The sequence below is a fragment of the Mustela putorius genome, unplaced genomic scaffold (assembly GCF_011764305.1).
Source record: "Mustela putorius furo isolate JIRA1106 unplaced genomic scaffold, ASM1176430v1.1 tig00000174_pilon_pilon_pilon, whole genome shotgun sequence".
Taxonomy (NCBI): Eukaryota; Metazoa; Chordata; class Mammalia; order Carnivora; family Mustelidae; genus Mustela; species Mustela putorius.
Genome location: NW_025421304.1, coordinates 2,913,109 through 2,940,910, shown reverse-complemented (window position 1 = coordinate 2,940,910; position 27,802 = coordinate 2,913,109). Strand labels below are relative to the sequence as shown.

Genomic DNA, 27,802 nt, shown 5'->3' with positions numbered 1-27,802 from the left:
CATAAAGGCCGCTGCGCGCACCCGGCCTCCGCTAGCCGCGCCGCCCGCCCCCTCTTCCTCCTCCGAGCTCGTCCAAGCCAGTGCATCCCACTGCTGTCGCCATGGCCGCGCTCACCCAGAATCCGCAGTTCCAGAAGCTGCAGAAATGGTACCGCGAGCACGGCTCTGACCTCAACTTGCGCCGCCTTTTCGAAGGGGACAAGGAACGCTTCAGCCACTTCAGGTGCGCGCGCCGGGCCACAGGCGGGGCGCGAACGAGCGGGAGCTGGCTCCGGGCGCTCGGGGTCAGGTGTGCAGGCCCGGGGCGGGCACGGCCCGGCCGGCGGTCCTTGTCCGTCCCCGGGGGTCCTTGGCCGCCCCCGGCCACGGATCGGGGCCCGGGCCCAGGCCTCCGTTCGTCCTTGACGTCTCCTTGAAGGAGGTTCTTGGGGGGCTCGCGGGCTCGCTGGAGGTGTCGGAACTGGGCTGCTTAGTCATGAGAAGCAGGTTCCTCTGCGGCTTCTTCTCTGCAGGGGCATCTCTTTCTCCACCTCCTGTCGCCCCCTCCCCCCGCAGCCCCTGCCATTTGAGAAGGGACTCCTTCCGCAGTTATGGGCAGGGGCCCTCGGTGACGCAGCAAGCGGGGAAGGGGCTGTCGCCTTCCCCCAGCTCCTGGCCCAGAACGGGTGGGGGACATCCGCGGGGGGTGATGAGGATGGACAGGCCTTGGGGGGGCGGGTTTGCATGGAACCGCGGAGAAAGGGTGGAGATGTGCGGGCATGATTTCTGCAAAAGAAGTTCGGTGCGGAGACCTGTGAATGGCCAGGAAATGGAAAGGAGTCTGTTGGAGGAAATCTTGGGGAGCAGGAATCTCGGGGCGTTCTGGTGTGTGGTGCTGGTGGGTGTGTGGGGGAGGGGACGTCTGGGGCTCCAGACTGGAAGCCATCATGGCCTGCCCTGCGTTCAGAGTCGCAGCGTGGAAGCTCTGGGAGGGAATGGTCACTCTCCTGGCTAGGTAGGGGCAATGCACGCCGCTGTTTGGCTTCGCTGTTTGAGCGGAGGAATGACTCTTCAGGAAGGGTCTACACCTTCCTTCTGTGTAAATGGCCCCTCTTTCACTGTGCTGTTGCTGCTTCAGGTAACAGACACCACCGCTGTGCTGGGCAGCTGGGGCTTGTCTGGGGTGTGGCTCAGGGAGGATGTTTTTTTCTGGATGCAGCTCTGGTCAGGAATAGGCTGGGGAGAACTGGGGTGTGGTCACTGGCTTCTGCCATCTTTTTGCAGCTTGAACCTGAACACCAGCCATGGGCATATTCTGGTGGATTACTCAAAAAACCTTGTGACCGACACTGTGATGCAGATGCTGGTGGACCTGGTAATGTTCTGGTGTGGGGGGCTTGGCCCGTGACCCACGGCTTGGCAAGTGAGCTGAGCTCCTGGGAGCCCCCAGATCCTTGAGCAGCTTTATTTCCTTCTCTCGGTGGATCTCCGTCACTGCCTCTGTGTCGGCCTATGGCTCTGAGCTCCTGCTCCCCTGGCTCAGGTTTTGAGCAGCATCCCAGGGGGCCCAGGGCCAGGTGTTGGAGCAGACCCTTCACAGGCAGTGGGGGTGGACACCAGGCTGCAGCTATCTGTCAGCTCCACTGGGGGCTGCAGCAAGGCCAGAACTTGGTGGCTTGGGCTCTTGGTCACTGATGTGGATGGGATCAGGCCTTAGTATCTTCTCTTCTCAGGCCAAGTCCAGGGGCGTGGAGGCTGCCCGGGATCGCATGTTCAGTGGCGAGAAGATCAACTTCACAGAGGTGAGCTGGCCTGTGGGCAGCCGGCGCTGCATACCCTTCAGGGCCTCTTCCTTCCCTCTGGGGTTCATCTGACTGATGGCATCCTACTGTGTCTTCATCTCTTCTCTTAAGCAATGTTTTTGCTTAACGAGGGGCACAGAAACCTGTTTCCTAGAGTGGGTTGCAGGGCTGTGGGGTGCCTCTTCCCCGGGACTGGCAGTCTGGATCTGGTGAGCATGGAGTGGCTCCCGGTGTCTGCCTAGTGAGAGCAGGTCTCAGGCCTGCAGGGATCTGGCTTCTTGAGGCATCCTCAGCGAGCTTAACTCTGGTCTCTTTGCTGCAAGTTTCTTTAGTGGAAAGAGGAATCTTAGGGCATAAGCTCAGCCTCCTCCGTGGTAAGCGTCAGTAAGAAGCCGCAATAAGGCCAGGCCTTGGGGGCTTGTTCCTGAGTTGCTGTGGCAGCCTGGAGGTATTATAACCACTGAGTCCTCCGAGTCCCTTCCTCACAAGGGTAACATCCTCCTTTCGCACTCTAGGAAGCTGATGATCAGAGAGCAGATCACTTATCCAAGACATATCTGTAAGAGACAGAGGTTTCAGACTCCATTTACCTCGCCCCTGGGCTAGGCTGAGGGGGGCTGCAGTCACAGAGGGCTTCCTGGAGGAGTTCATTTTCTTATGGAAGAGGGAACAGGAGTGAGGTTGGGCACGGTGAGGGCAGAGAGGCTTGAAGTCTTCCACCTTAATGGGCCTCTCCTTGGTTTGGAGTCCAGCCACCATCCCTTTCCTGCCCACCTGGAGCCTTCAGATCTGTTTCCTCCTCTACCAGCTTCAGCTTGATGGGACTGTTGCTTTCACACAACAAGGCCAGCTTCTTGGCACCTGTCACAAGCCTACAGTTCCGTTTGTTTCTGGCAGTTAGTGTGTGTAGTGGGGCTGCTTGGCCAGGGACATTTTGAGTTGCCTGCTTTGCTCCACATCCAAGGGGCTGGGAATACTTTTTAGAAGGTGCCAGCAAAGACGCCATGTACTCTCACGGAGACGATGAGATTAGCCTTAATGAGCCCCTGTCCTCTGAAGCTGTTCATTGCTGTGTGGTCCCCATTCTGTTCTCTCTGCCTGTGCTCACTCTGTTCCTCTTTCTGGCTTTTCATGCTCTGAACAGCTAGGGGCCCTCTGGGCTTGCCCTGGTCTTCTCCTGATCTCCTTCCCCTTGTGACTGTCAGTAGACCTTGGGGCCTGCATGTCCAGTGGGGAAAGGGCTGAGCCGACTCCTGGACCATGTTGGACCATGTGCTCCATCATGCCTGGTGTGGCTGCCCTGGGCTGAGGTTTTTCATGCACTGACTGCTGTCCGCAGGAACGGGCAGTGCTGCATGTGGCCTTGCGAAACCGGTCAAACACACCCATTCTGGTGGATGGCAAGGATGTGATGCCAGAGGTCAACAGGGTCCTGGAGAAGATGAAGTCTTTCTGTCAGGTAAGCCAAGCCTGTGCTGGACATGCCCTTGGGCATGTGCGCATGCATGGGACTGGGAATCGGGGGGCCTTAATGGGCCGCCCCTCCACTCTGCTTGGAGACGACCATCGGCCCGTGTTCTGAGGGAATTTCCCTGCCCCTGTGGTGAGGGAACCTACCACCAGTCGCTGCAGAGCAGTCTCCTTGCTGAACTCTAGTCACCAGTGGGCTCCTGGTGACAGTCCCGCCATCGCAGAGATGGGGAGAGAGAAGTGAGGTCCCTGAGGGGTGGGATAGTCAGAGGAGAGACTTGCTTTTTCGAATCTCTTTAGTGATATGCCCTCCTTTTCTGGGCTAGAGCTAGATAAAAATCAATGTTTTAACATTTGCTTGGCCATACCCCTGTGTTTGTAACATTTCCTGTGAGCTCTTCTGAAAGCTTCCTGTGCGTCTGCTGTGGACGTGTACATCTGTCTCCTCCTCTTCGAAACAAATGTGCATACGCATTCTATGCGTTCACACACACGGGTTCATTTTTACGTACCCTTCTGCAGCTTGTCTGTACTTAGAAATAAGAAATGTCCCTGGGTCTGTGTCAATGCTCATAACTGTGCCCTCTTCTCCTGTTGAGGGATGGGGGAGTAGAAATTGCCTCAGAGACCAGCTAGAGATTTCCCCACATCAATTCCTGTTACCACGGTGTCTGTCCCGGGGCAATTCTGCAAGGGTTAGTGGCCACCTTCAAGCCTGGGGTACCAGGGTGAGGTGTGTGTGTGCGTGCATGGTACGAGTGGGCCATGCTTGCTCTGGGAGTGGGAGTGATAATCTGGGCTCTGGTCAGCTTATCCCTGAGACCAGCGGCCCCTGCCTCTGGCTGGTCCAAGTCTGGTTGCTTTGGCTCAAAGCCACTTCAGACCTCAGATGGCAGAAGCGATCTGGCCATCCATCCTGGAAGCCTGATAAGCCAAGTGAATGGGATGTCTGAGGGTGAGGAGGGGGTTGGCAGCCCATTGCAAATCTGGATTCCAGAATGTTCCTTACTGGTGGTGGGTACCTGTCAAGGGCTTCGGGTGTAGGGAAGGGCCTTCCCAGCCATGGGTGGTGAGTAGTAGAGCTGATGTGCATTGGAAGCCCATTGCTCTGTCCAGTGAGCATGTGCGAGCTCATGTCTGCTGTATGGAGGAGCATGGTCCTGGCTGTCTGGGAAGCTATTTCCAGGAAAGCCCTCCCTTAACAGCTGGCTGCGGGATACCTGACTCAGACAGACGGGGTATTTATAGTTCAAAAAATGCTACCAAGTGGCAGCAGCTCCACGTAAGGAACACCCGGTGTGGCTGTGCTCTTAGAAGTTTGCCAAGGCTGAATTGAGGATGTTCACCGTGATCTAGAGTCTAGTGGCAGAAATCAAAAACCACCTGAGTCTGGGGCACCTGGCCGGCCCAGTCAGTGGAGCATGTGACTCTTGATCTCAGGGTCGTGAGTTCAAGCCCCACATCAGGTGTAGAGATTACTTAAACATAAAATCTTTCTTTCTTTCTTTTTATTTATTTTAAAGCTTTTATTTATTTGAGACAGCACGCAAGCAGGGAGAGCAGCAGGCAGAGGGAGAGGGAGAAGCAGGCTCCCCGCTGAGCCGGGAGCTTGATTCGGGGCTCGATCCCCGGACCCTGGGATCATGACCCGAGCTGAAGGCAGAGGCCTTTTTTTTTCTCAAAGATTTTATTTATTTATTTGAGAGACCGTGAGAGAGAGCATGAGTGAGGAGAAGGTCAGAGAGAGAAGCAGACTCCCTGTGGAGCTGGGAGCCCCATGCGGGACTCGATCCCAGGACTTCGGGATCATGACCTGAGCCAAAGGCAGTCGTCCAACCAACTGAGCCACCCAGGCGTCCCTGAAGGCAGAGGCTTAACCGACCTCTGCATCCGTTTAATTTTTATTTATTTTTATTTATTTTATTTATTTATTATTATTATTTTTTAAAGATTTTATCTATTTGTGTGACAGGTATCACAAGTAGGCAGAGAGGCAGGCAGAGAGAGGAAGGGAAGCAGGCTCCCCAGTGAGCAGAGAGCCCGATGTGGGGCTTGATCCCAGAACCCTGAGATTATGACCTGAGCCGAAGGCAGAGACTTAACCCACTGAGCCACCCAGGCGCCCCCCATTTAATTTTTAAATAAAATTATTTTTTTTAAGATTTTATTTATTTATTTGACAGAGATCACAAGCAGGCAGAGAGGCAGGAAGAGAGAGAGGAAAGGAAGCAGGCTCCCCAATGAGCAGAGAGCCCGATGTGGGGCTTGATCCCAGGACCCTGAGATCATGACCTGAGCCAAAGGCAGAGGCTTTTTTTTTTTTTTTTTTTAAGATTTTATTTATTTATTAGACAGAGAGAAAGATCACAAGGAGGCAGAGAGGCAGGCAGAGAGAGAGGAGGAAGCAGGCTCCCTGCTGAGCAGAGAGCCTGATGCAGGGCTCGATCCCAGATGACCTGAGGTGAAGGCAGAGGCTTAACCCACTGAGCCACCCAGGCACCCCCGAAGGCAGAGGCTTAACCCACTGAGCCATCCAGGTGCCCCTAAATAAAAATTTTTTAAAGATTTTCTGTTTGGGGCACCAGCAGGTAGGAGGGGGCTGTGGTTACACTGAGCTGCCCCACTGTGCGGGATCTGTGAAGTTGAAAGTGGAAGTTGCAGAATAGGCACGTGTCGTAAAACCCCATCCGGTCTAATAAAGAGTGTGTGTGATCCTGTTAAAGATGTACAATTTTCTTCTCTGGGATGCTTTATTGTAATGAAACTTTAATGGTGAGGTTAAGGGTTGAGAAGCTGAGCGACTTTATTTCTGTATTGATGGAAAATTTCCTATGGCTGTTGATAGCCTTATTTGGGGGAAAAAAAACTGCTAGGTGTTACTGGTTTAGGGAAAGATACACAATACTGGTTTTCTATTGGTATATAATAAATGGCTCCAAAACTTGGCATCTGTCAACAACAATCAACATTTTTATGAACCAGGATTGGTGGTGGCTGTGCTGGCTGGTTCTGGTCGCATAAGGTTGTAGACAAGATGTGGGCCAAGGTTAGCACTCCTCTGAGGGCTTGATGGGTGGAGCCTGAAGGATCTGCTACCAAGATGACACTAGCAGTTAGTGCAGCTTTTGGGAGGCTTAGGTTCCTTACCTGTGGACCTCTCTACAGGCTGAGTGTTCTTATCACAAGACATCTGATTTCCCCAAATGAGTGATCCAAGAGACCTTGGCAAGGCAGAGTGCCTCAGGGTCCTTTATTTCCTTGAGCTAGCATCGGAAATCATATCTGTCATTTCTGTAATACCCTGTTTGTTATAAAGGTCACCACTGAGCAAAGTAGGAGGGGACGGGGGCGCCTGGGTGGCTCAGCGGGTTAAAGCCTCTGCTTTCAGCCCTGGTCATGATCCCAGGGTTCTGGGATCGAGCCCCGCGTTGGGCTCTCTGCTCAGCTGGGAGCCTGCTTCCTCCTCTCTCTCTGCCTGCCTCTCTGCCTACTTGTGATCTCTGTCAAATAAATAAATAAAATCTTTAAAAAAAAAAAAAAGTAGGAGGTGACAGCACAAAGACATCAGTGTAATGTCAAGAAGTGAGGACCATTGGGAACCATCTTGGAAGTTGGTTGCATAGTCTGCCTTCAGGCTCCCAGTGATTCATGTTCCTTCCACATGGAGAATATCCTCACCTTCTCCTAAGGCCATATCCTATTACAGTATCAGCCAGAAATCAAGAGCCTCATCATGTAAATTAGGAACAGCTATAGGAGTTCCTGCATTTCTTTTAATACAGAGCAGACACGCTTCGGTTTGATTTGAGAACCGTGAATTAAAGGAACAATTTGTTTACACATCACATACCCAACATACATGAGGTAGGCATAGAGTAATGGATATAGGAAAATTCCTTTTCAAAAAGAGGGGGACTGTGGGAGGCACAGGGGAGTCATTGGTCTGAATAATTCTGAAATCCAATAGGATATATGTTGGCAATTGCCCGGTTAGGACTCAAGGCCTCGGAATCATTTCTCAAGGTTTTTAGCTTTGCCCTCCTTTACTCTAGTAATCTGCGGGGTGATTTGCGTTTGTACCTCTGCCGATTGCCTGTGGAAATGGGCTTATCCGAACACCCCCTTTTCCTTTCGTAATGTCTCTATCCTTTTCAGTTAAAGCTGGTAGCATTTCTGACAGTTCAGTTCTTTTATTTTATTTTACCTTTTTTTTTTTTTTTTAAGATTTTATTTATTTATTTGACAGACGGAGATCACAAGTAGGCAGAGAAGCAGGCAGAGAGAGAGGAGGAGGAGGAAGCAGACTCCCCGCTGAGCAGAGAACCTGATGTGGGGCTCGATCCCAGAACTCGGGGATCATGACCTGAGCTGAAGGCAGAGGCTTTAACTCACTGAGCCAACCAGGCGCCCAGTTCAGTTATTTTAACAGCTTTGTAGGTCTCCTGTGAAGCTTACTGGGGGGAGGGGCGGTTCAGTCCATCAGGCAAAAGCCATACTTCCACGTTTCTTCAAGACAAAGCCTTTTCTACCATTGTTTTTGAGACCAGATTTTCTCAGAAGCCTTCTCTTTGACCAAAATGTTTTCTGTGTTACCACCTTAGGCCTTTTGGAGGTCCAGACAAGGGAAGGCCTTACAACGACACCCTCTGCTTCCCCTTCATATTGTGCTTTTTTGTTAGAGTGTCCTGCCTTTGATCTTTGCCAAGGAGCCATCTCTTCATTTTGGCATCTGTTGTTGCTTGGAGAAGCTGGGAATTTCTTTTTTTTTTTTTTTTTTAATTTATTTGACAGACAGATCACAAGTAGGCAGAGAGGCAGGCAGAGAGAGACAGGAGGAGGAGGCAGGCTCCCGGCTGAGCAGAGAGCCCGATGCAGGACTCGATCCCAGAACCCTGAGATCATGACCTGAGCCGAAGGCAGAGGCTTTAACCACTGGGCCACCCAGGCACCTCAAGCTGGGAATTTCTAAACCCAACAATTCCTGGCTTGCTTTGTTTGGACATTCTACCTTTAGTCTATTTCTCTATTCTTAGATTTTATTGTAAGCACCAGGAGGCTGGCTGCCTATCTGGTAGTCCTGTCCCTGGCACAGACCAGTCCCAGTAGTTGGCATTCCACATTTCTTGGTCTCTAATTCATTAGGTTCTGCTGAGAGTTTGCCCTTGTTTTGTGAATTCTGAGAGGTGGGGGTGTCCCCCACTTTGCTGATGACGAAATAGGGTTTAGCTGGGGCCGAGTATGGCAGGCAGCTGCCAGTGTGGTCTCTGTAGGCCCCAGCGAGCACCTGGACGTTGGACCTGAGCTGTGAGGATGCTTTTGAGCACCAGCGTGTCCTTGGTGCTTGGGACTGAACGCATCTCTCCCGTTCTGTGACAGCGCGTCCGCAGTGGCGAATGGAAGGGGTACTCGGGCAAGCCCATCACGGACGTCATTAACATCGGCATTGGCGGCTCTGACCTGGTGAGGAGTCATCCCTGGGGACGGGGTGGGGGGGCCCACCCAGAGCCTTGGTTTTTCCAGGGGGAGACCTGGCTTCCCCGTCTCTATGGGTCCTGGAATCTTGTTTTCTGACGCTGCGGCTCCTTGCAGGGACCCCTCATGGTGACCGAAGCCCTTAAGCCGTACTCTTCAGGAGGTCCCCGGGTTTGGTTTGTTTCCAACATCGACGGGACCCACATCGCCAAAACTCTGGCCACCCTGAATCCTGAGTCGTCCCTGTTCATCATTGCCTCCAAGGTACGGGCCTGGGTCCTGGCTTGGCTCCTCAGCCCTGTGCAGGGGGTGGGGTGGGGGTGGAGGCTTTGCCAGTGTTCCGGCTCACTGTGCTTTGTGGATCGGGTCAGCCTTGCTGCCCTCAGATTTGGCAGGCGACACACACGGTTTCCTGATGGAAGCCTGAACTAGTCAGAACCTTCATCTTAAGGCCACATCCGTTTGCTTTCTGGGATCTGTGCCCAGCCCGGGACTGTTCTTGTCTTTTGAGACCTCAGTGCTTAATGTCTGCTCCTTTCTGATCCCAAAGCCATGCCCAGTTAACGTAAGGGTTTTGTCTGCTGTTTACGTTTTTCTCGGCGTGTGAAGTCCTGGAACCCCAGGACGATGGTACTACTCCTTCTAGGCCCTTACCCCAGAGCCAGCCACTCGCTGTGGCTTTGTGGACAGGTGGGCAGAGGTTATGTGGGGCGACTGTCACTGCTTGTGACCAGTGGGCACCCACATGGCCACTGGGCCCTGACTCCAGGCCACACTGAGCCTGAGCTGGGGATCGACTGCTCTACTTTCTGGCCACAGACCTTTACCACCCAGGAGACCATTACGAATGCAGAGACGGCGAAGGAGTGGTTTCTCCTGTCGGCCAAGGACGTGAGTGCTGGGGTGGGAGGTGGGCAGTGTGTGCGCGGGGAAGGACAGAGTGGGCCAGCCCATCCACCCGAGAGGCCTTATCTGATACTGTTGCCATGTTTCTCCCGAAGTTGGCAGCAGGAGGTAGCCTGTCTTGGTGCCTGCTTTTTCCAGTTTAGACATTTGGCTTTGCCAGTCCGAGACATGTCAGATGTGCTAGAACCTGCTGGAACCAGCTGAAGGCACTTCAAGGTCCCTTGGCCCTGGCAGGATCCTCTCTACCCCTGGCCACACCCACTTTACGGGGGAGGGAACCTGGGCCTCGGATGCCTGTGTGGAAGGATGGGCCTCTGACTCTTCCGTCCCCTTCCCCTTGACATGGGGCTCCTCTGACAGCCTCAGAGTCAAAGCCTGGAAATAGTCTGTCCCACCCAGGGCCTTGGTTTCTCCAGAGACGGGAGGCTTACTTTCCTCGGGTGGCCCCCTGGGATGGGTCTGGTGTAACCCGGCTCTGTCTCTTGTAGCCTTCTGCAGTTGCGAAGCACTTTGTTGCCCTGTCTACCAATACGGTAAGTGCCCATGTGGCCTCCCAGACTTCCTTCCCTGGGAGGGCCCAGGTCATGTCAAGGTCACGGCCTGTCGGAATACTCAAGTGCAGCTGTCATTCCCGGGTCTGGGGATCGTGGCTCAGCTGCTGGGATAGAAGGGCCGGTTGCCTGTGAGGGATGTGAGCTGCAAACCATCCCTTTTACTTCCTCCATTTGCATCAAATGTCTGTAGCTCCAGAGAGGCATCTGGTTGGCTGCGTCCACCTCTCAGGCCTGACTGATGTCCAGAACTCTCCACACACATGACCTCCTTTGGCCTCTCCTCACATGGGATGTGTGAAGTCGAGGTGGGGGTACATCCCATTTCTTCCATGAGGAGGTTAAGCCCCAGTGAAGGATTTTGGCACTGCGACTGGCTGAGTCAGTGGTGCTGGGATGAGAATGTTGCCCCTGTCCGCCCAGCCTGAGGCTGTTGAGAGGTGTGGGCCAGGGTTGGGGGGGCAGGGCGGAGCTGAGTGCCAGCAGTAACAAACCAGGTGAGCACTTGTGGTGCAGTAGGTTTGGTCCGCGGCTGTGGCAGAGCTGGAACCACCCTCCAGTTGTCCCGACTGCTCCCTCCCACCTCGTCCGCCCCTCTTGTCCGACCCCCACTCCTGTCTCCAGTGCTGACCTGCCCATGGTGGGGAGGCAGGGGGACGTGTTCGGGCTGGCTCACCACAGCACTGCTGTGTGCCTGCTGCTGGCCGAGCTCATGCTGGGCAGTAGAAGGGGTCGCCGGCCCTGTCTGCCCAGGGGCGCAGAGCACCCAAGGGGTAGGGTGGGTTATCTCCTCAAGGCTTCCTGCAGCAGAGTCCCATCCCTGATAGTGGAAGGGCTGGACAGGGGTCCTCGCTGGGGGACAGAGGTGGCCTCAGAGGTGGGCCTCGCTCTGCTTGGGCTGCGGCCCTTGGTGCAGTTTCCCGTCTGTCCTGGATGGGTCAGTGTCTGTACCCCGACAGGTCTAGGCAGTGGCTCTTGGAGGACGATGTGTGGGGCCAGGCCCATGCATGGGCTGGGCAGCCTCGCTCAGCCAGAGGGCTTCACAGGCACCAGGCCACAGGTGCTGCCACATGGGAGCTGGCCTTGGCAGTTCTGGGGGTGGCCGCTGCTGCTTCCTGGCCTGGACCGAAAGGCCGCTCCAGCCCCGCCCCGTCCAACCATCCATCCGTCCGCAGCTTGGACAGCGGGACACCTGGCACCCTGGAGCTCCTGTTCTTATCCAGCTAACATTGGTTTTCTTCCTTCTCTCCCTTTGCCCCTTTTTAGTCCAAAGTGAAGGAGTTTGGGATTGACCCTCAAAACATGTTCGAGTTCTGGGATGTAAGTAAAGGCACATCCTTGTGCTGGGTGAATTATGTGTCCTGGGTCAAGGCATGACCACCGTGGCACAGATGAGGGGCTTGTGAGGTCAGGTCAACATTTACTGTGCACCTGCTGCATGCCTGGCTCTGGGAGGGGCTGAGAGGCCCTCAGGGAGGCTCGTGGGGGCAGGAGCAACCCCGTCGGGAGGAGGGCTCCACTTCTACCTGGGAGGGCTGAGCTTGCTGGGCCAGGCTAACGCTCCCTGGGGCATCTGCCAGCAGCACCCACTGGGGGGTAACCGGAGCCACCCCTGCCCCCCTTAACTAAACTGAGGTTGTGAGTTATTCTCAGTGATGACCTTTCTCCACACTTGCAGCCTCGGTCTCTAAAGGCCACAGGGCAGGGTGAGGCAGGGTGTGTGACCGGGCAGGCCCGGTCAGGAGGTACAGGAACAGCTGAAAGGTGGCAGAGAGGAGGCGCCAGGCCTGGGGCCTGCTTGGGCCCTTGTCAGGCAGCTTGCAGCACAAACCGTGCTGGGGCGAGTCTAGCAGTAGGGGGTCATGGTCTCATCCCTGCTGGGGGTGGGGAGAGAGGGGGTGGGAGGCCGTTGGTGCCAGGCAGCTAGTGGGGAGGGGCACCTTGCCTTGGGCTGCTGGCTTGCACATTGCCCTGGGGAAGGGGTTCCCGCTGTGGGATGCAGGGTGCAGTGTGGGCGCTATGAACGCAGGGGGCGCTGTTCTAACACATGACTGGCAGGCGCACCAAGGAGGGCATCCTCTAGTTGGGGATTTTCCCAGGGAGGGGTGGGGGTGGGGTCAGTTTCCAGGCCTTTAGACTGGAAGCTATTCGCTTGGTGGTAGCATCCACAGTTTTCTCCCTTGAAAACTCTAGAGGCCTTGGAGTCTGGGAGAACATCAAGCCCTAATGTTCTGAGGCGTCTGTTGTGTGTAATGAGTTAACTTCTTTCTAGAATGGGACTAATTATGTACCATCCTTGGAAGAATTGAGAAGTCACTCAAAGCATTTTCTGCATCCTGTGGCTCAGATGAGGAAGCCCAGTCGAGAGAGATCGGGCAGCTTCTAGCAAATGTTGCATGTCTGATAAAGTAGGGGAGGCACCTGCTACCTCTTCTCTGGGATCTGGAGCCTCAACAGGTGGTGGTCAGGAACAAAAGGGGCTCCTGCTAGCCAAACCCCTATGTGGGTTTTCACTGCCTGTAACTTCCCAGCATGTAGAGGTGATTGGGGTGCGGCTCAGGGCGAGGCCTAGGCCTCCCAGGTAAGGCCTGGGAATGACAGTTGGGTGCACAAACGTGGGGCTGGGGCCGGGTAGTGAGGAATGAATAGCCAAGGGGGACACAGTGAAGGCCTCTTGGGCCAGGCCAGGCAAACCACATACACAGTGGCTAGAAGAGGGGACCTGCCTGGGTTGCTAAGGATGTATATTGTTTTGAGTCAAGAAGGTGACATCTGAGGAGCCAGGGATGGGTGAAACTTCTGGAGCTAGTATCTTAGGCAGAATAGAAGGTCAGGACAGACCTAGGGATGTTGTGCTGGCTCTAAGGTAAGATTCAGAAGAGGCCATTCTGGTAGGGGGACATCTAAGTGGTGAGGCCTGGTCAGTTAGGGTCAGTCACGGGTGAGCTTCATGCTAGGATCACACAGAGATATGGTGGTAAATGATGGGGTTTCTCAGGGCTCAACCAGAGTTAGTATGCATTGGGAGAGCTAACTTTGGCCGGCGGGGTCTGAAGAGGAGCCAGGATAGGTAAGGGTACTGATGAGGTCTACGAATTCTGGAAGACACAGGTTTCAAGATGGTTCTGTCGAGTAAGGTCTGCGGAGTGAGAGTCACATACAGGTACTTACACCTGGATCTGTGAGTTGAAGTCCCTGGCATGGGACAGGTGTATGCATTGGAGTCTGTCCGACTGGTTCTGCAAAGTGAGTATCAGGTGATGGGTGTCTGATCACTCAAATGAGGTGATTAAAACTCAGAATTAGGCAAACCTAGGTAAGTGCCCTGAGCCGTGTCAGCTACCTGGCTCTTGGCAACCTGACCAGGTGTGATGAACAGAGCTCAGGGGTTGCAGAGGCCTCTGAGGACCTGGAACCAGCTCAGGGTCCTGGCAGGGGTTTTGTGGGGGGAGGGGGCGGAGCTCAAAGGGCCCAGAGAAGTAAAAGGTAGGAATATACTGAATTGTGAAAGGTAAGGAATGGGGAGTTGGGGCAAGTGACGAACAGACAGGAGCTCCATTGGTAAGGTGTAGTCCGAGAGGCTCGTGGTAGATAAAGGCCTAGAGAACCACATCTGCAGGGTGAGGTATCTGAGGCCCAAGTCTCAGGGACCAAGAGGGTCTCACCCGTTTTCCCTCAGGCTGAGGTAGGCAGCCAGGAGCAAGCAGTCTGCTGAGGAAAGACTCCTTTCAGGTTAGGTTTGTACGGTGGAGTCTGCCCAGGGAACCTTGTCCATCTGAGGTCACAGGAGCTGGAATCAGACAAGGTGTATGTAACTAGGTTTCTTAGGAAGGCCTAAGGAGCCAAGATGAGGCACATAAAGGTAGAAGGTGGGTAGCTTGGGGCGCCTGGGTGGCTCAGTGGGTTAAAGCCTCTGCCTTCAGCTCGGGTCATGATCCCAGGGTCCTGGGATCCAGCCCTGAATAGGGGGCGGGGGGGTGTCTCTGCTCAGCAGGGAGCCTGCTTCCTTCTCTTTCTCTGCTTGCCTCTCTGCCTGCTTGTGATCTCTGTCTGTCAAATAAATATATAAAATCTTAAAAAAAAAAAAAAAAAGTGGGTAGCTCAGGTAAGGACACCAGAGCCGACAAAGGGCAGACATAGTCGAGTCTGACAAGTGAGTACTAGAAATGGCCTGATTGGGTCCAGGTGAGAACTGTGTCCTCAGGTGATAGACATCTAGTGGTTCTGGGGCTCCTCAGGTTGACTCTCCTGGGGGTGGTCCTGAGTCCTGTGGGCTAAGACAAAAGCTGGAGTCAGGCAGAGGGATGGAGAGTTGTGTGCATCTGGAAGGTGTATGAGTTCTGGGTCTGGCTTAGGTATGTAGAACAGGTATGTCTGGTGGGCCTTGAGAGGGGAGGTGAGATTCAGGTTTGTACATTTGGGGTCCTGAACAGGTAGGGTCTGAATTGCTGAGGTCGGGTTCTGGTTTGTATTCTGAACTGAGGAGCTAGGGTCAAGCATAGGTGGGCAGAGCTGAGTTTTTCAGGTAACATCTGTGAAACCACGGGCAAGCAGAGGTAGATTGACCTGAAGAGCCATGGTTAGTGTCATTCAACTCTGTCTTGCCATTGAATTTAGGTACAGGTAGGTACACCAGATCTGTCAGGTAAGGCCTAGAGAGGCCATGTTAGGCTTATCTAGAAAGAACTCTATCTCTTAGACGATCTCTGAGGTGATGAAGGGACATCAAGAGGATAGGCTTGGTCTCTCAGCTGAGATCTCAGGAGCCAGGATTGAGTGCAGGTGACTCGATCTGGATCTCCCAGGTTCAGGTCAAAATAGGCAGACAGAACTGCACTTCTGCCTGTCTTGTAGAGCTCTCTCACAAAGTTGATGAGTTTGTGGTCAGGTACAGCTATGTGAGATTGAGTTTCTCAGGTGAGGTCTGCGGAGTCTATATCTGGCAAGGGTTTGTATCCTTGAGACTGGCCATAGGAGTTCAGCACAAGTGAATACAGCAGGGTTTGTCAGGTAAGATCTGTGCCACCAAGATCAGGGCAGGTTCATAATGCTGGGTCTCTCCAGTGAGATCTAAAATAGTCCCAGCTGAGTCCAGGTAAGAACTGAATGTCTTAGATGTAAACAACTAAGAGGAGGTACAGGTAGGCAGAGCTAGCCCACTTTGTACAGTGTCAGGAGCCACGAGCAAGCACATGTAGGTAGATCTGGTCTCCCAGGTGAGGTCTGAGGACCCAGGGTCAAGCACAGGTAGGCAGAACTGGCCCACCAGGTGAGGTTTGAGGAACCAGGATCAAGTACAGGTAGGTAGAACTGGCATGCCAGATATGATATGAGGAGCCCAGGTCAAGTATAGGCAGGTAGAACTGGCCTATCAGGTAGAGTCTAAGGAATTGGGAGTCGGGCCCAGGTAGGTAGATTTGGTTTGCTAGGTGAGGTCTGAGGACCCAGGGTCAAGCACGGGTAGGTAGAACTGACACCATGTGAGGTCTGAAGAACCAAGGTCAAGCACACAGGTAGGCAGAGCTGGCCTGCCAGGTGAGGTCTGAGGAACCAGGGTTAAACACAGGTAGGTAGAATTAGCCTATCAGGTGAAGTCTGAGGAATTGGGAGTCAAGCCCAGGTAGGTAGATTTGGCTTGCTAGGTGAGGTCTAAAGTACCAGGGAACTGGGCCACCAAGTATGGTCTGAGGAGCTAGGGTCAAGCACAGGTAGGTAAAACTGGCTCAGGTAGGTAAAACCAGATAAGGTCTGAAGAGTCAAGGTCAAGTACAGGTAGGTAGACCTGGCCTGCCAGGTATGGTTGGAGGAGCCAAGGTCAAGCACAGGTAGGCAGAGCTGGCCTGCCAGGAAGGTCTGATGAGTCAAGGTAGGTAGAGCTGGCATACCAAGTGTGGTCTGAAGAGCCAAGGTCAAGCTCAGGCAGGTAGAACTGGGCTGCCAGGTAAGGTCTGAAGAACCAGGTCAAGCACAGATAGAACAGGACTGCCAGGTATGATCTGAGGGGCAGGGTCAAGCATAGGTAGATAGAACTAGTCTACCAGGTGAAGTCTGAGGAAGTGGAATCAAGCACAGGTGGGCAGATTTGATTTGATAGGTGAGGTCTGAGGAACCAGGGTCAAGCACAGGTAGGTAGAACTGTCCTGCCAGGTAATGTTTGAAGAACCAAGGTCAAGGACAGGTAGGTAGAGCTGGCCTGCCAGGTATGATCTGTGGGGCCAAGGTCAAGCACAGGTAGGTAGAACTGGGCTGCCAGGTAAGATCTGAAGAACCAAGGCAAAGCACAGGTAAGTAGAACTGGCCTGCCAGGTATGGTCTGAGGAGCCGGGGTCAAGTACAGGTAGGTAGAATGGGCCTGTCAGTTATGGTCTGAGGAGCCAGGGTCAAGCACAGGTAGGAAAAGAGCTGGCTCATCAAGTGTGGTCTGAGGAGTCAAGGTCAGGCACAGGTAGGTAGAACTGGCTTGCCTGGTATGATCTGACCGGCCAAGATCAAGCACAGGTTGGTAGAACTGGCCTGCCAGGTATGGTCTGAGGAGCCAGGGTCAAGCACAGGTAGGTAGAAGTGGCTCACCAAGTGTGGTCTGAGGAGCCAAGGTCAAGCACAGGTAGGTATAATTGACCTGCCAGGTATGATCTGATGGGCCAAGGTCAAGCACAGGTAGGTACAACTGACCTGCCAGGTATGATTTGATGGGCCAAGGTCAAGTACAGGTAGGTAGAACTGGCCTGCTAGGTATGGTCTGAGGGGCCAAGGTCAAGCACAGGTAGGTAGAACTGGCCTGCCAGGTGAGTTCTGAAGAACCAGGGTCAAGCACAGGTAGGCAGAGCTGGCCCACCAAATGTGGTCTGAGGAGCCAAGGTCAAGCACAGGTGAGGTAGAACTGGTGTGCCGGGTATGATCTGAGGGGCCAAGGTCAAGCATAGGTAGGTAGAACTAGCCTGTCAGGTGAAGTCTGAGGAACTTAAATCAAGCACAGGTAGGCAGACTTGGTTTGCTAGGTGAGGTCTGAGGAACCAGGATCAAGCACCGGTAGGTAGAACTGGCCTGCAGGTGAGGTCTGAGGAGCCAAGGTCAAGCACAGGTAGGTAGAACTGGCCTGCAGGTGAGGTCTGAGGAATCCATGGTCAAGCACAGGTAAGTAGAACTGGCTTGCCATCTATGGTCTGAGGAGCTAGGGTCAAGCACAGGTAGGTAGAACGGGCATGCCAGGTATGATATGAGGGGCCAAGGTCAAGAATAGGGATAGAACTAGCCTATCAGGTGAAGTCTGAGGAACTGGAATCAAGCACAGCTAGGTAGCCTGCCAGGTGAGGTCTGCAGAAGTAGAATCAAGCAAAGGTAAGCATATTAGGCTTGCTTAGGTGAGGTCTGAGGTACCAGGATGAAGTCCAGGTAGGCAGAGCTGGCCCACCAGGTAAGGTCTGAGGAGCTAGGGTCAAGCACAGGTAGGTAGAATAGGACTGCCAGGTATGATCTGAGGGGCCAAGGTCAAGCATAGGTAGGTCGAACCAGCCTATGAGGTGAAGTCTGAGGAACTGGGGCCAAACATAGGTAGGCAGAGCTGGCCCGCCAGGTGAAGTCTGAGGAGCCAGGGTCAAGCATGGATAGGTAGAACTGGTCAAGTAAAGCCTGAGGAGCCAAAGTCAAGCACAGGTAGGTCAATCTAACTTGCTAGGCAAGGTCTGAGGAGCCAGGGTCAAGCACAGGTAGGTGGTATGGTCTCAGGGGCCAAGGTCAAGCATAAGTAGGTAGAACCAGACTATGGGACGAAGTCTTAGGAACTGGGATACAGCACAGGTAGGCAGATTTGGCTTGCTAGGCAAAGTGTGAGAAGCAGGGTCAAGCACAGGTAGGCAGAGCTGGTTCAGTGGGTGCAGTATAAGGAGCCCAGAACATACACACAGGGTAGGCAGAGCTGGTTTTACTAACTGCAGTGGGAGAACGTGGGGCTCGTCAGGTATACAGATCTGGCTTGTCACGTGTGGTCTGAGGACCCAGGGTCACAGGCAGGAGGGCAGAGCCCATCTGCCAAGTGTAATGTTTTGAGAAGGCCTGAAGAGTTGGGGTCCTAAAGAGTTGGGTTCCTGAAGAGTTGGAACTAAGGTCCAGCCTAGATGGGCAGAGCTGGCCTGCCAGGTATGGACTGAGGAGGTCGGTGAGGTAGGTAGTCAGACTTTGAGCTGTTGGATTCAGGCAAGAGTATGTACTCTTGGATCTTCAGGGTGATGCCTGAAGAAGGAAGGTGAGACCTAGGTGAGTGCAGTGGCCACAGGCGAGTCCCTATGGGGCTCGAGGAGGTCTGCGGGCCCTAAGTTAGGCATGAGTTGGTGGCCATGGCTCTCTCAGGCACTGACTTTGGAGTGGGAGAGAGCTCTCTGGGTCTTGTCACTGAAGTCCTTGGAACATGGTTCTGGCTCACTTTTGTGAACCCAGGTCTTAGAGGGGAGGCTTGGAGAGCACGGCTCAGTCACAGGGAGGGAGAACCCCATCTTGTGCCGTTGGTGGTAGGCGGTTCTCTAGGGCACAGGTCTGCAGAGATCTTTGTGTCCAATGAGCTGAGGCTCGTCGGTGAGTTGTTGGTGGTCAGCTGTGGTCTGCAGGATGTGAAGGGCTAGTCAGACAAGGATAGAAAGCCGGGTTTTTCAGGTTAGGCCTGGGGGAGTTGAGGTCAAGCCTGTGTAGACAGTGCTGCTCTCTCAGGAAGGTGTGAGGAGTCCGAGTTGGGCTTAGCAAGGTGAACCTGGGTCTGTTGGTTGAGATGTGAGGAGCTGGGGGCCCGGCAGAGACAGAGGACAGCTGGTGGAGCCTGGCTTAGGCATGGCTGTGACCCTGCAGGGTGCGCCTTGGAAGAGGACCCAGGCAGGCAGAGCTGAGCTCGCAGGTGAAGCCATTGCATCCATCCATCCGTGTTTGGCGTTATGAGTCTGCGCATGTAAAGCCATGGACAGAGGTATATAAAGGTGATCTTAGATGGGTCCTTGGCCCTGGGTTCAGGAACAAGTTGGCATCCCTAGGCTTGTTAGGTGAAATGGGTAGGCCTGCTCTAGCCTAGAACTGGTGTGGTTGGTGAGGCCTGAGAACGTGGGCCAGGTGCGGGTTGGATCCCCGGTGTTAGGTCAGGCACAGGCTCTCCGCAGGGGAAAGCCAGAGTCACCTGCCTGGGGAGGTCTCAGGAACACTTAGGATCACGTAGGACAGATACAGTACCTTGAGCCCATTCTTGGTACCCGGGTCACACATGATGGGCAGAGCTCACAGTATTGCAGAGACCCAAGGATCTTTAGCCAGGCCGAAGTGTGGTCTGTAGCATTGGGGTCCGGCTGGCTTAGGGTCTGCATTACTCAGGTGGGAAAAAAAGTAGATTATAACTGGTTAGATAAAGTGAGGGCTGGGGCAGGGGAGGGACAGGATACCGAACCGATGAGGAGCTACATCTGTGAGGTGCGATCTGAAAGGGGCCCCTTGCAGGTAAAGTGAGTTCTAGTGATTATGTCTGGAGGAGGAAGTCTCAGAGGCTCAGGTCGGATGCTGCCATTGCTGAGCTCCTAAAAGTGAGGTCGATGACGTGGAGCAGCCAAAATCAACAGCTTGGCAGTCCAGCTTCTAGAACTGAGCCTGTTTGGTGAGATCCAAGAGCCTGTGTCAGGCATGGTGTGGCTTCTGGGACTGTGTCTGGTAAGGTTCCCCCAAACCTGGACTTTTTCCAGGTGAAGGGCCCCACCATTCATCTCATTACCTAAGCCAGAAACCTCTGGGGCACACATGATTGTCTTGTTCTTTCAATTCATCCTGTCTGATTTCCTGAATCAGTCCTCTGCCCTATCAAGGGTAGAATCGTGTTCCCAACGACCACCGGGGCTCCATGCTTCATCCCCCAGCACTGCCTCTCAGCTTCCACCCTCCTGTTCCCACCCCTTCCTTCGTCTAGAATGTGCTGTGGTTCCTCTTGCCCAACCTGTCTTGATGGGCCTCCAGTAGAGAATTAAGCCCTCATGCCCCAAGGCATCCAGCGGATGTCATGAATTAGCATCTCTTCCTTGCTTCTAGGAGGGTGCTAGCCTTGGACCATCCTTGAGAGAATGGAGAAATGAAGCATTGAAAGTATTTCCTGTGGGGCTTAATTCTCTTCACTGTTGAGAAAGGCTGCTCTTACCACAGGACTTTGGTATATGCCATACTGGCTGTTGGAATGCTCCCCCCCCCCCCCCAGTGCTTTCCTGCTCGCTCTTTAGATCCAAGCTCATGTGCTCCCCAGATTGCTTTTATAATTGATTTCACTGCTGTATTTCCATTCTCCCAAGCACTTGCATTTCATTTCACATTTATTGGCATGATTATTATTACATCTCTGGGGAGCCCTCATGGGCTGCTTCTATTGCCTGTGCTGGGAATGTGGTAGGTGGTCCATAAAAAGCTGGGAATGGATTTCTGAGGACTTAGGTGATACAGGGTGGAGTCTGCAAGTGTGACTAGGTAGGTCTTGGGGATGAGGCTGAGAAGACCTCTCAGGTATGAGCCCTGGGCCTGTCACTGTCCCAGGAGGCAATGGGTCTGGCTGGGGCAAGGCCAAACCCAGGTTTATTGGTATCTGAGGAGGCAGGGCCAAGACCCAGGTAGAAGGTGCTGGATCTTTCATTGCTTGAGGAGTGTGCTTGAGTGTAGGTATGGGGCATTGGGTTGATTAGTCTGAGGATGTAGGGCCTGGCACAGGTATGAGGTGCTGGGTCTGTCACTGCTCAAGGAGGGCAGGCTGGGCCAGGCACAGGTAGATCCTGACCTGTTAGCATCCAGGTAGGTGGGCTAGTCACAGGTACAAGATGCTGGGTCTGTCCGTGTCTACAGAGGCTGGATATAGCTTTGAGGTACTAGATCTGTGTGTGTCTGAGGAGATGGGGCTTGGCACAAGTATGAGGCACCAGTTCTGTCAGTGTTCATGAGGCACAACCACACACAGGTATGAAGTACTGGGTCTGTCAGTATTTGAAGATGCTTTGGCACAGGTATGAAGCACTGGATCTATCAGTGTGTGAGGGGACTGGACATGGAAAGGTACGAGATGCTGGTCTTTTGGTTCTGAGGAAGGGGGGCCTGGTACCAGGTATGGAAGCACTGGGTCTGTTTCTGAGGAAACCGGTCCTGGCACAGGTATGAAGCACTGGATCTGTGTCTGAGGAAACCGGGCCTGGTACCAGGTATGAGGCGCTGGGTCTGAGGTGCAGGCTGGGCCTGGTGCAGGTAGGAGATGCTGGGTCGGTCGGTCTGTCTGAAGAGGAGGCCCGGCCTGGTGCAGCTATGAGGCACTGCGTGTGTATGTCTGAGGAGGAAGCCAGGCCTGGTGCAGGTATGAAGCACTGGGTCAATCGGTCTGTCTGAGGAGGAGGCGGCCAGGTCTGGCACAGGTATGAGGCTCTAGGTCTATCTGTCTGTCTGAAGAGGAGGCCAGACCTGGTGCAGGTATGAGGCACTGGGTCTGTCTGTCTGAGAGGAGCCTGCCAGACCTGGCACAGGTATGAGGCGCTAGGTCTGTCAGAGGAGGAGCCTGGGTCTGGCACAGGTATGAGGCACTGGGTCTGTCTATCAGAGGAGGAGCCCGGGCATGGCGCAGGTATGAAGCCGTGGTTCTGTCTGTCAGAGGAGGAGGAATCTGGGCCTGGCACGGGTATGAGGCCCTGGGTCTGTCTGTCTGTCAGAGGAGGAGCCTGGGCCTGGCACAGGTACGAGGCCCTGGGTTTGTGTGTTTGAGGAGGTGGTGGGGTCTGGCGCAGGTATGAGGCCCTGGGTCGGTCGGTCTGTCAGAGGAGGAGCCTGGGCCTGGCGCGGGTATGAGGTCCTGGGTCTGTCGGTATGAGGAGGAGGCCCAGCCTGTTGCAGGTATGAGGTACGCGTCTGTCTTTGTCTGAGGAGACAGGGCCAGCCATGGTAAGGTCTTCAGTTGAGTCCTGTGGCTCTGATCAGTCCCATGTAGTCTGCCCTGTTGGTCAGCACAAAGAGTTGCCAGCGCCTGCCTGCTGTCTTGCTTCCCAGAGGTGGGTTGGGTCCAGGCCCTCCGTGCTGCACCTATGGAAGAGCTTTGCTCTCAGGGGGCAAGTTTTGTGGCAGGAGGGAGGGGGGCGGGGTGTGCCCAACCTTTCCTCAGCACCTTTTCCTGTCTCTCCTAGTGGGTAGGAGGACGCTACTCGCTGTGGTCAGCCATTGGACTCTCCATCGCACTGCATGTGGGTGAGTGTGTGTCTGTTTTGGCGGGGGACCAAGTTGTAGTCTGCGGTCAGGGATCGGGATCTCATGTCCCTGAACACCCTTCTGACCCCACAGGCCACTGTGCTCTCCCCCATTGGCTGGAACATTTCTTTAAGGTCAGGCGGGCAGGCCGGACTTTTCTCTGGGGTTGGTAGATTGGCCTTTTCCTCTACCCCTCACAACCGCTGTCCTGTTGTTTCCAGTGGTCGGTGAAGTTAGATTGGCCTTTGCGCTCAAGGCCGACTCTGGTTAGAGAGTCTTTCTGTGGGCCCGAGTCTTCCCAGGTCCTGTTTTTTCTGGCTGCACATCAGCTTTTCCTGGTTCCAGAAGAAGCTGTGTCCACTGCCACGAGGGCACTGGGCATGACCATTTCTGTTGACGCTGCTTTTGTGTCGCAGGATTTGACAACTTCGAGCAGCTGCTCTCAGGGGCTCACTGGATGGTAAGTGCTGAGGCTTGTGTTCTCCCCTGGAGATGTCTGGTTGGTCCAGCTCCCTCCTTCCTTCCCTCCTGGGCAGCTGCTCAGCTCCCACCCGCCCTGCTCTGGTTGCAGGACCAGCACTTCCGTACGACGCCCCTGGAGAAGAACGCGCCTGTCATCCTGGCCATGCTGGGCATCTGGTACATCAACTGCTTTGGGTGCGAGACGCAGGCCATGCTGCCCTACGACCAGTATCTGCACCGCTTTGCAGCCTATTTCCAGCAGGTACCTGCTGCCAGGCCAGGCCTTGGGGCCCACCTATGGGGGGCCTGGGAGGCCCGGGAGCCCAGGGGCCCAGATTCTGGCCTCTCCGGTGGGTTTTTCCCCCAGCTGCCCTTGGGCACAGCCAAGGCCCACTTGTGTTCTGATTTCAGGGTAAATCTGTTGGTGAGTGTTGGCCGAATCCACCATGGGAAGATATTATTGGTTACCGTGGTGGCCAGTCAGAAAGCACGCATCTTCCCTGGGTCATTGCTTTCTTGGCCATCACTCTGGGTGCCTGCCAGAGGGTGGGGCCACCGGCAGGGACCCCTGTGGCTGGTACTCCCTTTGCCCCTCCAGGAAAGCAAGTTCACACCCAGTCTGGGGTCCCCCTTTGGGCTACTCTTGGCCCTCTGCTCCCCCCCCAAGTATCCCAGAATCCCTGGGGACTGAGTAGCCCATCTCCTGTTCCGGATTCTGTTCTAGGCCGTCCTTCTACATGTGTCCCCGGTTGGTTTAGCATGAACCTGGTTTTTGCCCTGCAGCCCTTGGGCAGGCACAGCCGACTTTGGCCAATACCGCAAGCTGATTAAAGAGGCAGCCCAGTATCTGGTTGAGGTGACAGACCTCAAAGGCTGCACACCTTGGACTCCTGCCAGCCTCTCTTTTAAGACATGGTGGCCCTCTTTAACTGATGTCTTAAGAGAAAGGCTGACAGGAGTCCAAGGTGTGCAGCCTTTGAGGTCTGTCACCTCAAAAAGAGGGCCACCTGGCTGACTCGGTCAGAAGAGCATGCCAACTCTTGATCTTGGGGTCATGAGTTCAAGTCCCACGTGGGATGTAGAGATTACTTAAATAAACTAAAAAAAAAAAAAAAAGACATCCGTTAAAGAAACTGTGACCGATTTCTGCTCTTAGGGAGGTCTTTCTCAGACCTCCATACCCCCCCCACCCTCGTCATGGCTCCTTCCTACAGCGTCTGAGCCAGAAAGCTGTGCGCCTTGTCCTCACGGGGGAGGGGAGATACAGGGGTACTGCCTGGGGACACCACACAGGGTTGGGAAGCTACGCGTAGTGTAGCCTGGGCAGGATTTCTGCATCAAGAAAAGCAAGACCTGCAGCTAGAGGGCTGGGTTTCTGTCCTGTTCCAGGGCGACATGGAGTCCAACGGGAAGTACATCACCAAGTCTGGCACTCGCGTGGACCACCAAACGGGCCCCATTTTGTGGGGGGAGCCAGGGACCAATGGCCAGCATGCCTTCTACCAGCTCATCCACCAAGGTACAGACCCTCTGGCCTGGGCAGGGGTGTGCTGTGCACGTGAAAGGCCAGCAGAGAGCTCTCTGTCCCGTGGCTCCCGCGAGCTGGGATTGACACGTGGGTGACCACTGTGCCCTTTACAGGCACCAAGATGATACCTTGTGACTTCCTCATCCCAGTCCAGACCCAGCACCCGATAAGGAAGGGTTTGCACCACAAGGTAAGAGCCTCATCCAGCCTCTCCTCACACTTTCTCAGGCTCACCTTACACCTGGGCTACTTAGGAGCTGCTGCTTTGGTTGGCAGTTATGCGAGTTTCCTATTCTTGCCATGATAAATTACACAAACTTCGTTGGCTTAGAACAACATCCAGTTTTTATCTTGGTTTTCGTGGGTCTGAAGTCTAGCAGGCTCCGCTGGGTGTCTGCTTAGGGCAGGACCAAGGTCCGTTTTCCTTAACGGCAGCTGGGGGTCATTCTCAGCTTCAAAAAGCCGCCTTTGCCTGTGGCGCTGTCCCATCTCAGAGCTAGCAGTGGTGGGTTGAGTCCTGCTCCAGCCTCGATTCTATCCTGCCCCTTCTCTTGCTCTCTCTGACTGACTCATTTGTCTTCAGTCTTCTACTTCTAAGAGCCCATGTGATTACAGTGGGCCCATCTCTCCCTGTCACAAGGTCTGCTATCTTCATTCCATCTGTCATGTAATATAACCCATATAGGTGTAACAGCGGGGGTGGGGCAGAGGTCATGAAGGAAGATCCTGCTTAACCACAGCAGCAGATGGGAAAACCGTAAGATAGATGTGGCTGGGTTGCCTGGGGAGCTCGATCAGTTGGACATCTGAGTCTTGGTTTTGATTCGGGATCGTGAGATGGGAGCCTGAGTCAGGCTCTGTGCTCAGCAGGGAGTCTGTTTGGGATTGTCTGTCTGTCTCTTTCAAATAAATAAATAAATCTTTAAAAAAACAAAATAGCAGGGAGCCTGCTTCCTCCTCTCTCTCTGCCTGCCTCTCTGTCTACTTGTGATTTCTGTCTGTCAAATAAATAAATAAAATCTTTAAAAAAAAAACAACAAAAAACACAAGATAGATATTGCTAAGTTCTTAGCAGGGTCCTTGGCAAGTCACGTGTATCCCTTAAAGGGCAGTCACTGTTGTCACTTACTTTATTGTGTCATCAGAGGTGCCCTGCCGTCCCCCCGCCTTGCTCCACTTGAGCTCTACACTGGGGGCTGGGACTAACCCCACCTGGGAAGTGCCAGGCAACCTCTGCCTGTAGCTCAGGCAGGACTTCCAAGTGGAACTGGGTGTGTCTCTTGTCAGATCCTCCTGGCCAACTTTTTGGCCCAGACGGAGGCCCTGATGAAGGGGAAGTCGACAGAGGAGGCCCGGAAGGAGCTGCAGGCTGCAGGGACGAGTCCAGAGGCCTTGGAGAAGCTGTTGCCACACAAGGTCAGCACCTCTCCTGAAGTGGGCTTTGGTTGGCCTCCTGGAGCCAGAAGGATAAAGTTGTGGGGTCTGGGTAGGGATTCATGGCGCGCCTGGGATATCCAACCCCGTAGGAGGGACTGTCCTTACAGATAGGCATATCCCAACCTCTGGGGCAGGATGCACATCCCTTGAGGATTTGGGGGTCATAACTAACCGTAGGACATTCCCCGGTATTTTCTAAAGGTCTTTGAAGGAAATCGCCCAACCAACTCCATTGTATTCACCAAGCTCACGCCATTCATTCTGGGAGCCTTGATTGGTGAGTGGGGGGGGGGGGGGCAGTCCTGGCCTGGGGCGGGTTGGATAAAGCCGGTTGAGGGGCGCCTGGGTGGCTCAGAGAGTTAAAGCCTCTGCCTTCAGCTCAGGCCATGACCAGGGTCCTGGGATCAAACCCCACATTGGGCTCTCTGCTCGGTAGGGAGCCTACTTCCCCCTCTCCCTCTGACTGCCTCTCTGCCTACTTGTGATCTCTCTTTGTGTCAAATAAATAAATAAATAAAATCTTAAAAAAAAAAAAAAAAAAAAGCCGGTTGAGCCCTAATGTGCCCCATCTGTCACCTCTGCAGCCATGTATGAGCACAAGATCTTCGTTCAGGGTATCATCTGGGACATCAACAGCTTTGACCAGTGGGGGTGAGTTACTGCTCCTCAAGGGGAGGGTGAAGAATGCCTGTGGATTTCACTTGGGAAGCTGGACCCTTCCTCTTACCATTCTTTCTCCTTGTCCTGGCAGGGTGGAGCTAGGAAAGCAGCTGGCCAAGAAAATCGAGCCCGAGCTTGACGGCAGTAGCCCAGTGACCTCTCATGACTCTTCCACAAATGGGCTAATCAACTTCATCAAGCAGGAGCGAGAGGCCAGAAGCCAATAAACTCATGCCCGGCTGCAGTCCCTGTTGTGACTGGTCCTTCTTGTCCCTCCTCACCAGAGATGCACTGCACGGTCCTGCCCAGAGCAGCCTCTGGTCGTGGGCTTGGCGCATAAGCCCTCTGGGGGAAGCTGGTCTGGAATTGCCACCCCGCCCTTCCATGTCCACGCGCCCTCCGTTTTACCATCTGCTCAAGTGTTTCAGTGCAGCTGACTTTTCTGACCACGTTCACTTTGTCCATGTACCAGATAGAAAAATAAAGATGCCAGAAAGGAGGTTGTGGGCTCAGCCTCTTCTCGTCTGCAGAAGGTGCTCTACCCAGGAGTTAGGTGCCTGGTAGGAGTGATGTGCCTTGCTTGATTGAGGCTTGACTGTAAGTGGTGAATAGGTCCAGAGTGGAGGATGGTCCCTTGAGAAGAGAGTGGAGGGGGTAGAGCACAATTGGAGTCACAGGGGCAGCTTGGCTTCTGGAAGCAAATCCCTTCTCCTTTGTCTCCTCCTCACCTCTGTGACTTTGGAGGAATTGCATCCTTCTGTTCACTGGATAGTTCTAAGAACCTGCATGAGATTATGTCCATTGGGGTGAATACCCAGTCCCAATCAAGGGTGGTGTTCATCTTCTGGCCTGGCCAGATGCTCGGGTAATTCTTTCCTTTTATAAGACAGATGTTGAAAAAAAGGATTTTAACAAATAACCCTTTTCTTTCTCCTTTTTTTTTTTTTTTTTTAAATTTATTTGACAGATCAGAAGTAGGCAGAGAGAGAGAGGAGGAAGCAGGCTCCCTGCCGAAAAGAGAGCCCAATGCGGGGCTCGATCCCAGGACACTGAGATCATGACCTGAGCCGAAGGCAGAGGCTTTAACCCTCTGAGCCACCCAGGCGCCCACCCTTTTCTTTTCTTTCTTTTTTTTTTTTAAAGATTTTATTTATTTGACAGACAGAGATCACAAGTAGACAGAAAGGCAGGCAGAGAGAGGGGAAGGGGGAAGCAGGCTCCCTGCTGAGCAGAGAGCCCAACGTGGGGCTCAATCCCAGGCAGAGGCTTTAACCCACTGAGCCACCCAGGTGCCCCCCTTTTATTTTCTATTCAAG

The 27,802-nt window shown here is 53.9% G+C and overlaps 1 protein-coding gene across 1 annotated transcript; it reads left to right on the top strand.

Moving 5' to 3' along the window:
• The first annotated feature begins 9 nt into the window (after window positions 1-9).
• On the top strand, window positions 10-26,985 carry GPI (glucose-6-phosphate isomerase). Its single transcript, XM_045075976.1, has 18 exons — window positions 10-223; window positions 1,264-1,354; window positions 1,713-1,781; window positions 3,121-3,240; window positions 8,628-8,711; window positions 8,841-8,987; window positions 9,543-9,614; window positions 10,118-10,162; window positions 11,447-11,500; window positions 22,339-22,399; window positions 22,816-22,859; window positions 22,971-23,123; window positions 24,251-24,380; window positions 24,503-24,579; window positions 25,677-25,805; window positions 26,028-26,103; window positions 26,411-26,477; window positions 26,578-26,985. Exons 1-18 carry the CDS (start codon window positions 102-104, stop codon window positions 26,711-26,713), a joined length of 1,677 nt encoding a protein of 558 aa, XP_044931911.1. The 5' UTR covers window positions 10-101; the 3' UTR covers window positions 26,714-26,985.
• The last annotated feature ends 817 nt before the right edge of the window (window positions 26,986-27,802 follow it).

Coding starts and splice junctions, on each gene's coding strand:
- GPI (XM_045075976.1), top strand. CDS start 102: ATGGCCGCGCTCACCCAGAATCCGCAGTTCCAGAAGCTGCAGAAATGG. Junction 10,163..11,446: donor TTGCCCTGTCTACCAATACG/GTAAGTGCCCAT, acceptor GCCCCTTTTTAG/TCCAAAGTGAAGGAGTTTGG. Junction 25,806..26,027: donor AGAAGCTGTTGCCACACAAG/GTCAGCACCTCT, acceptor TATTTTCTAAAG/GTCTTTGAAGGAAATCGCCC.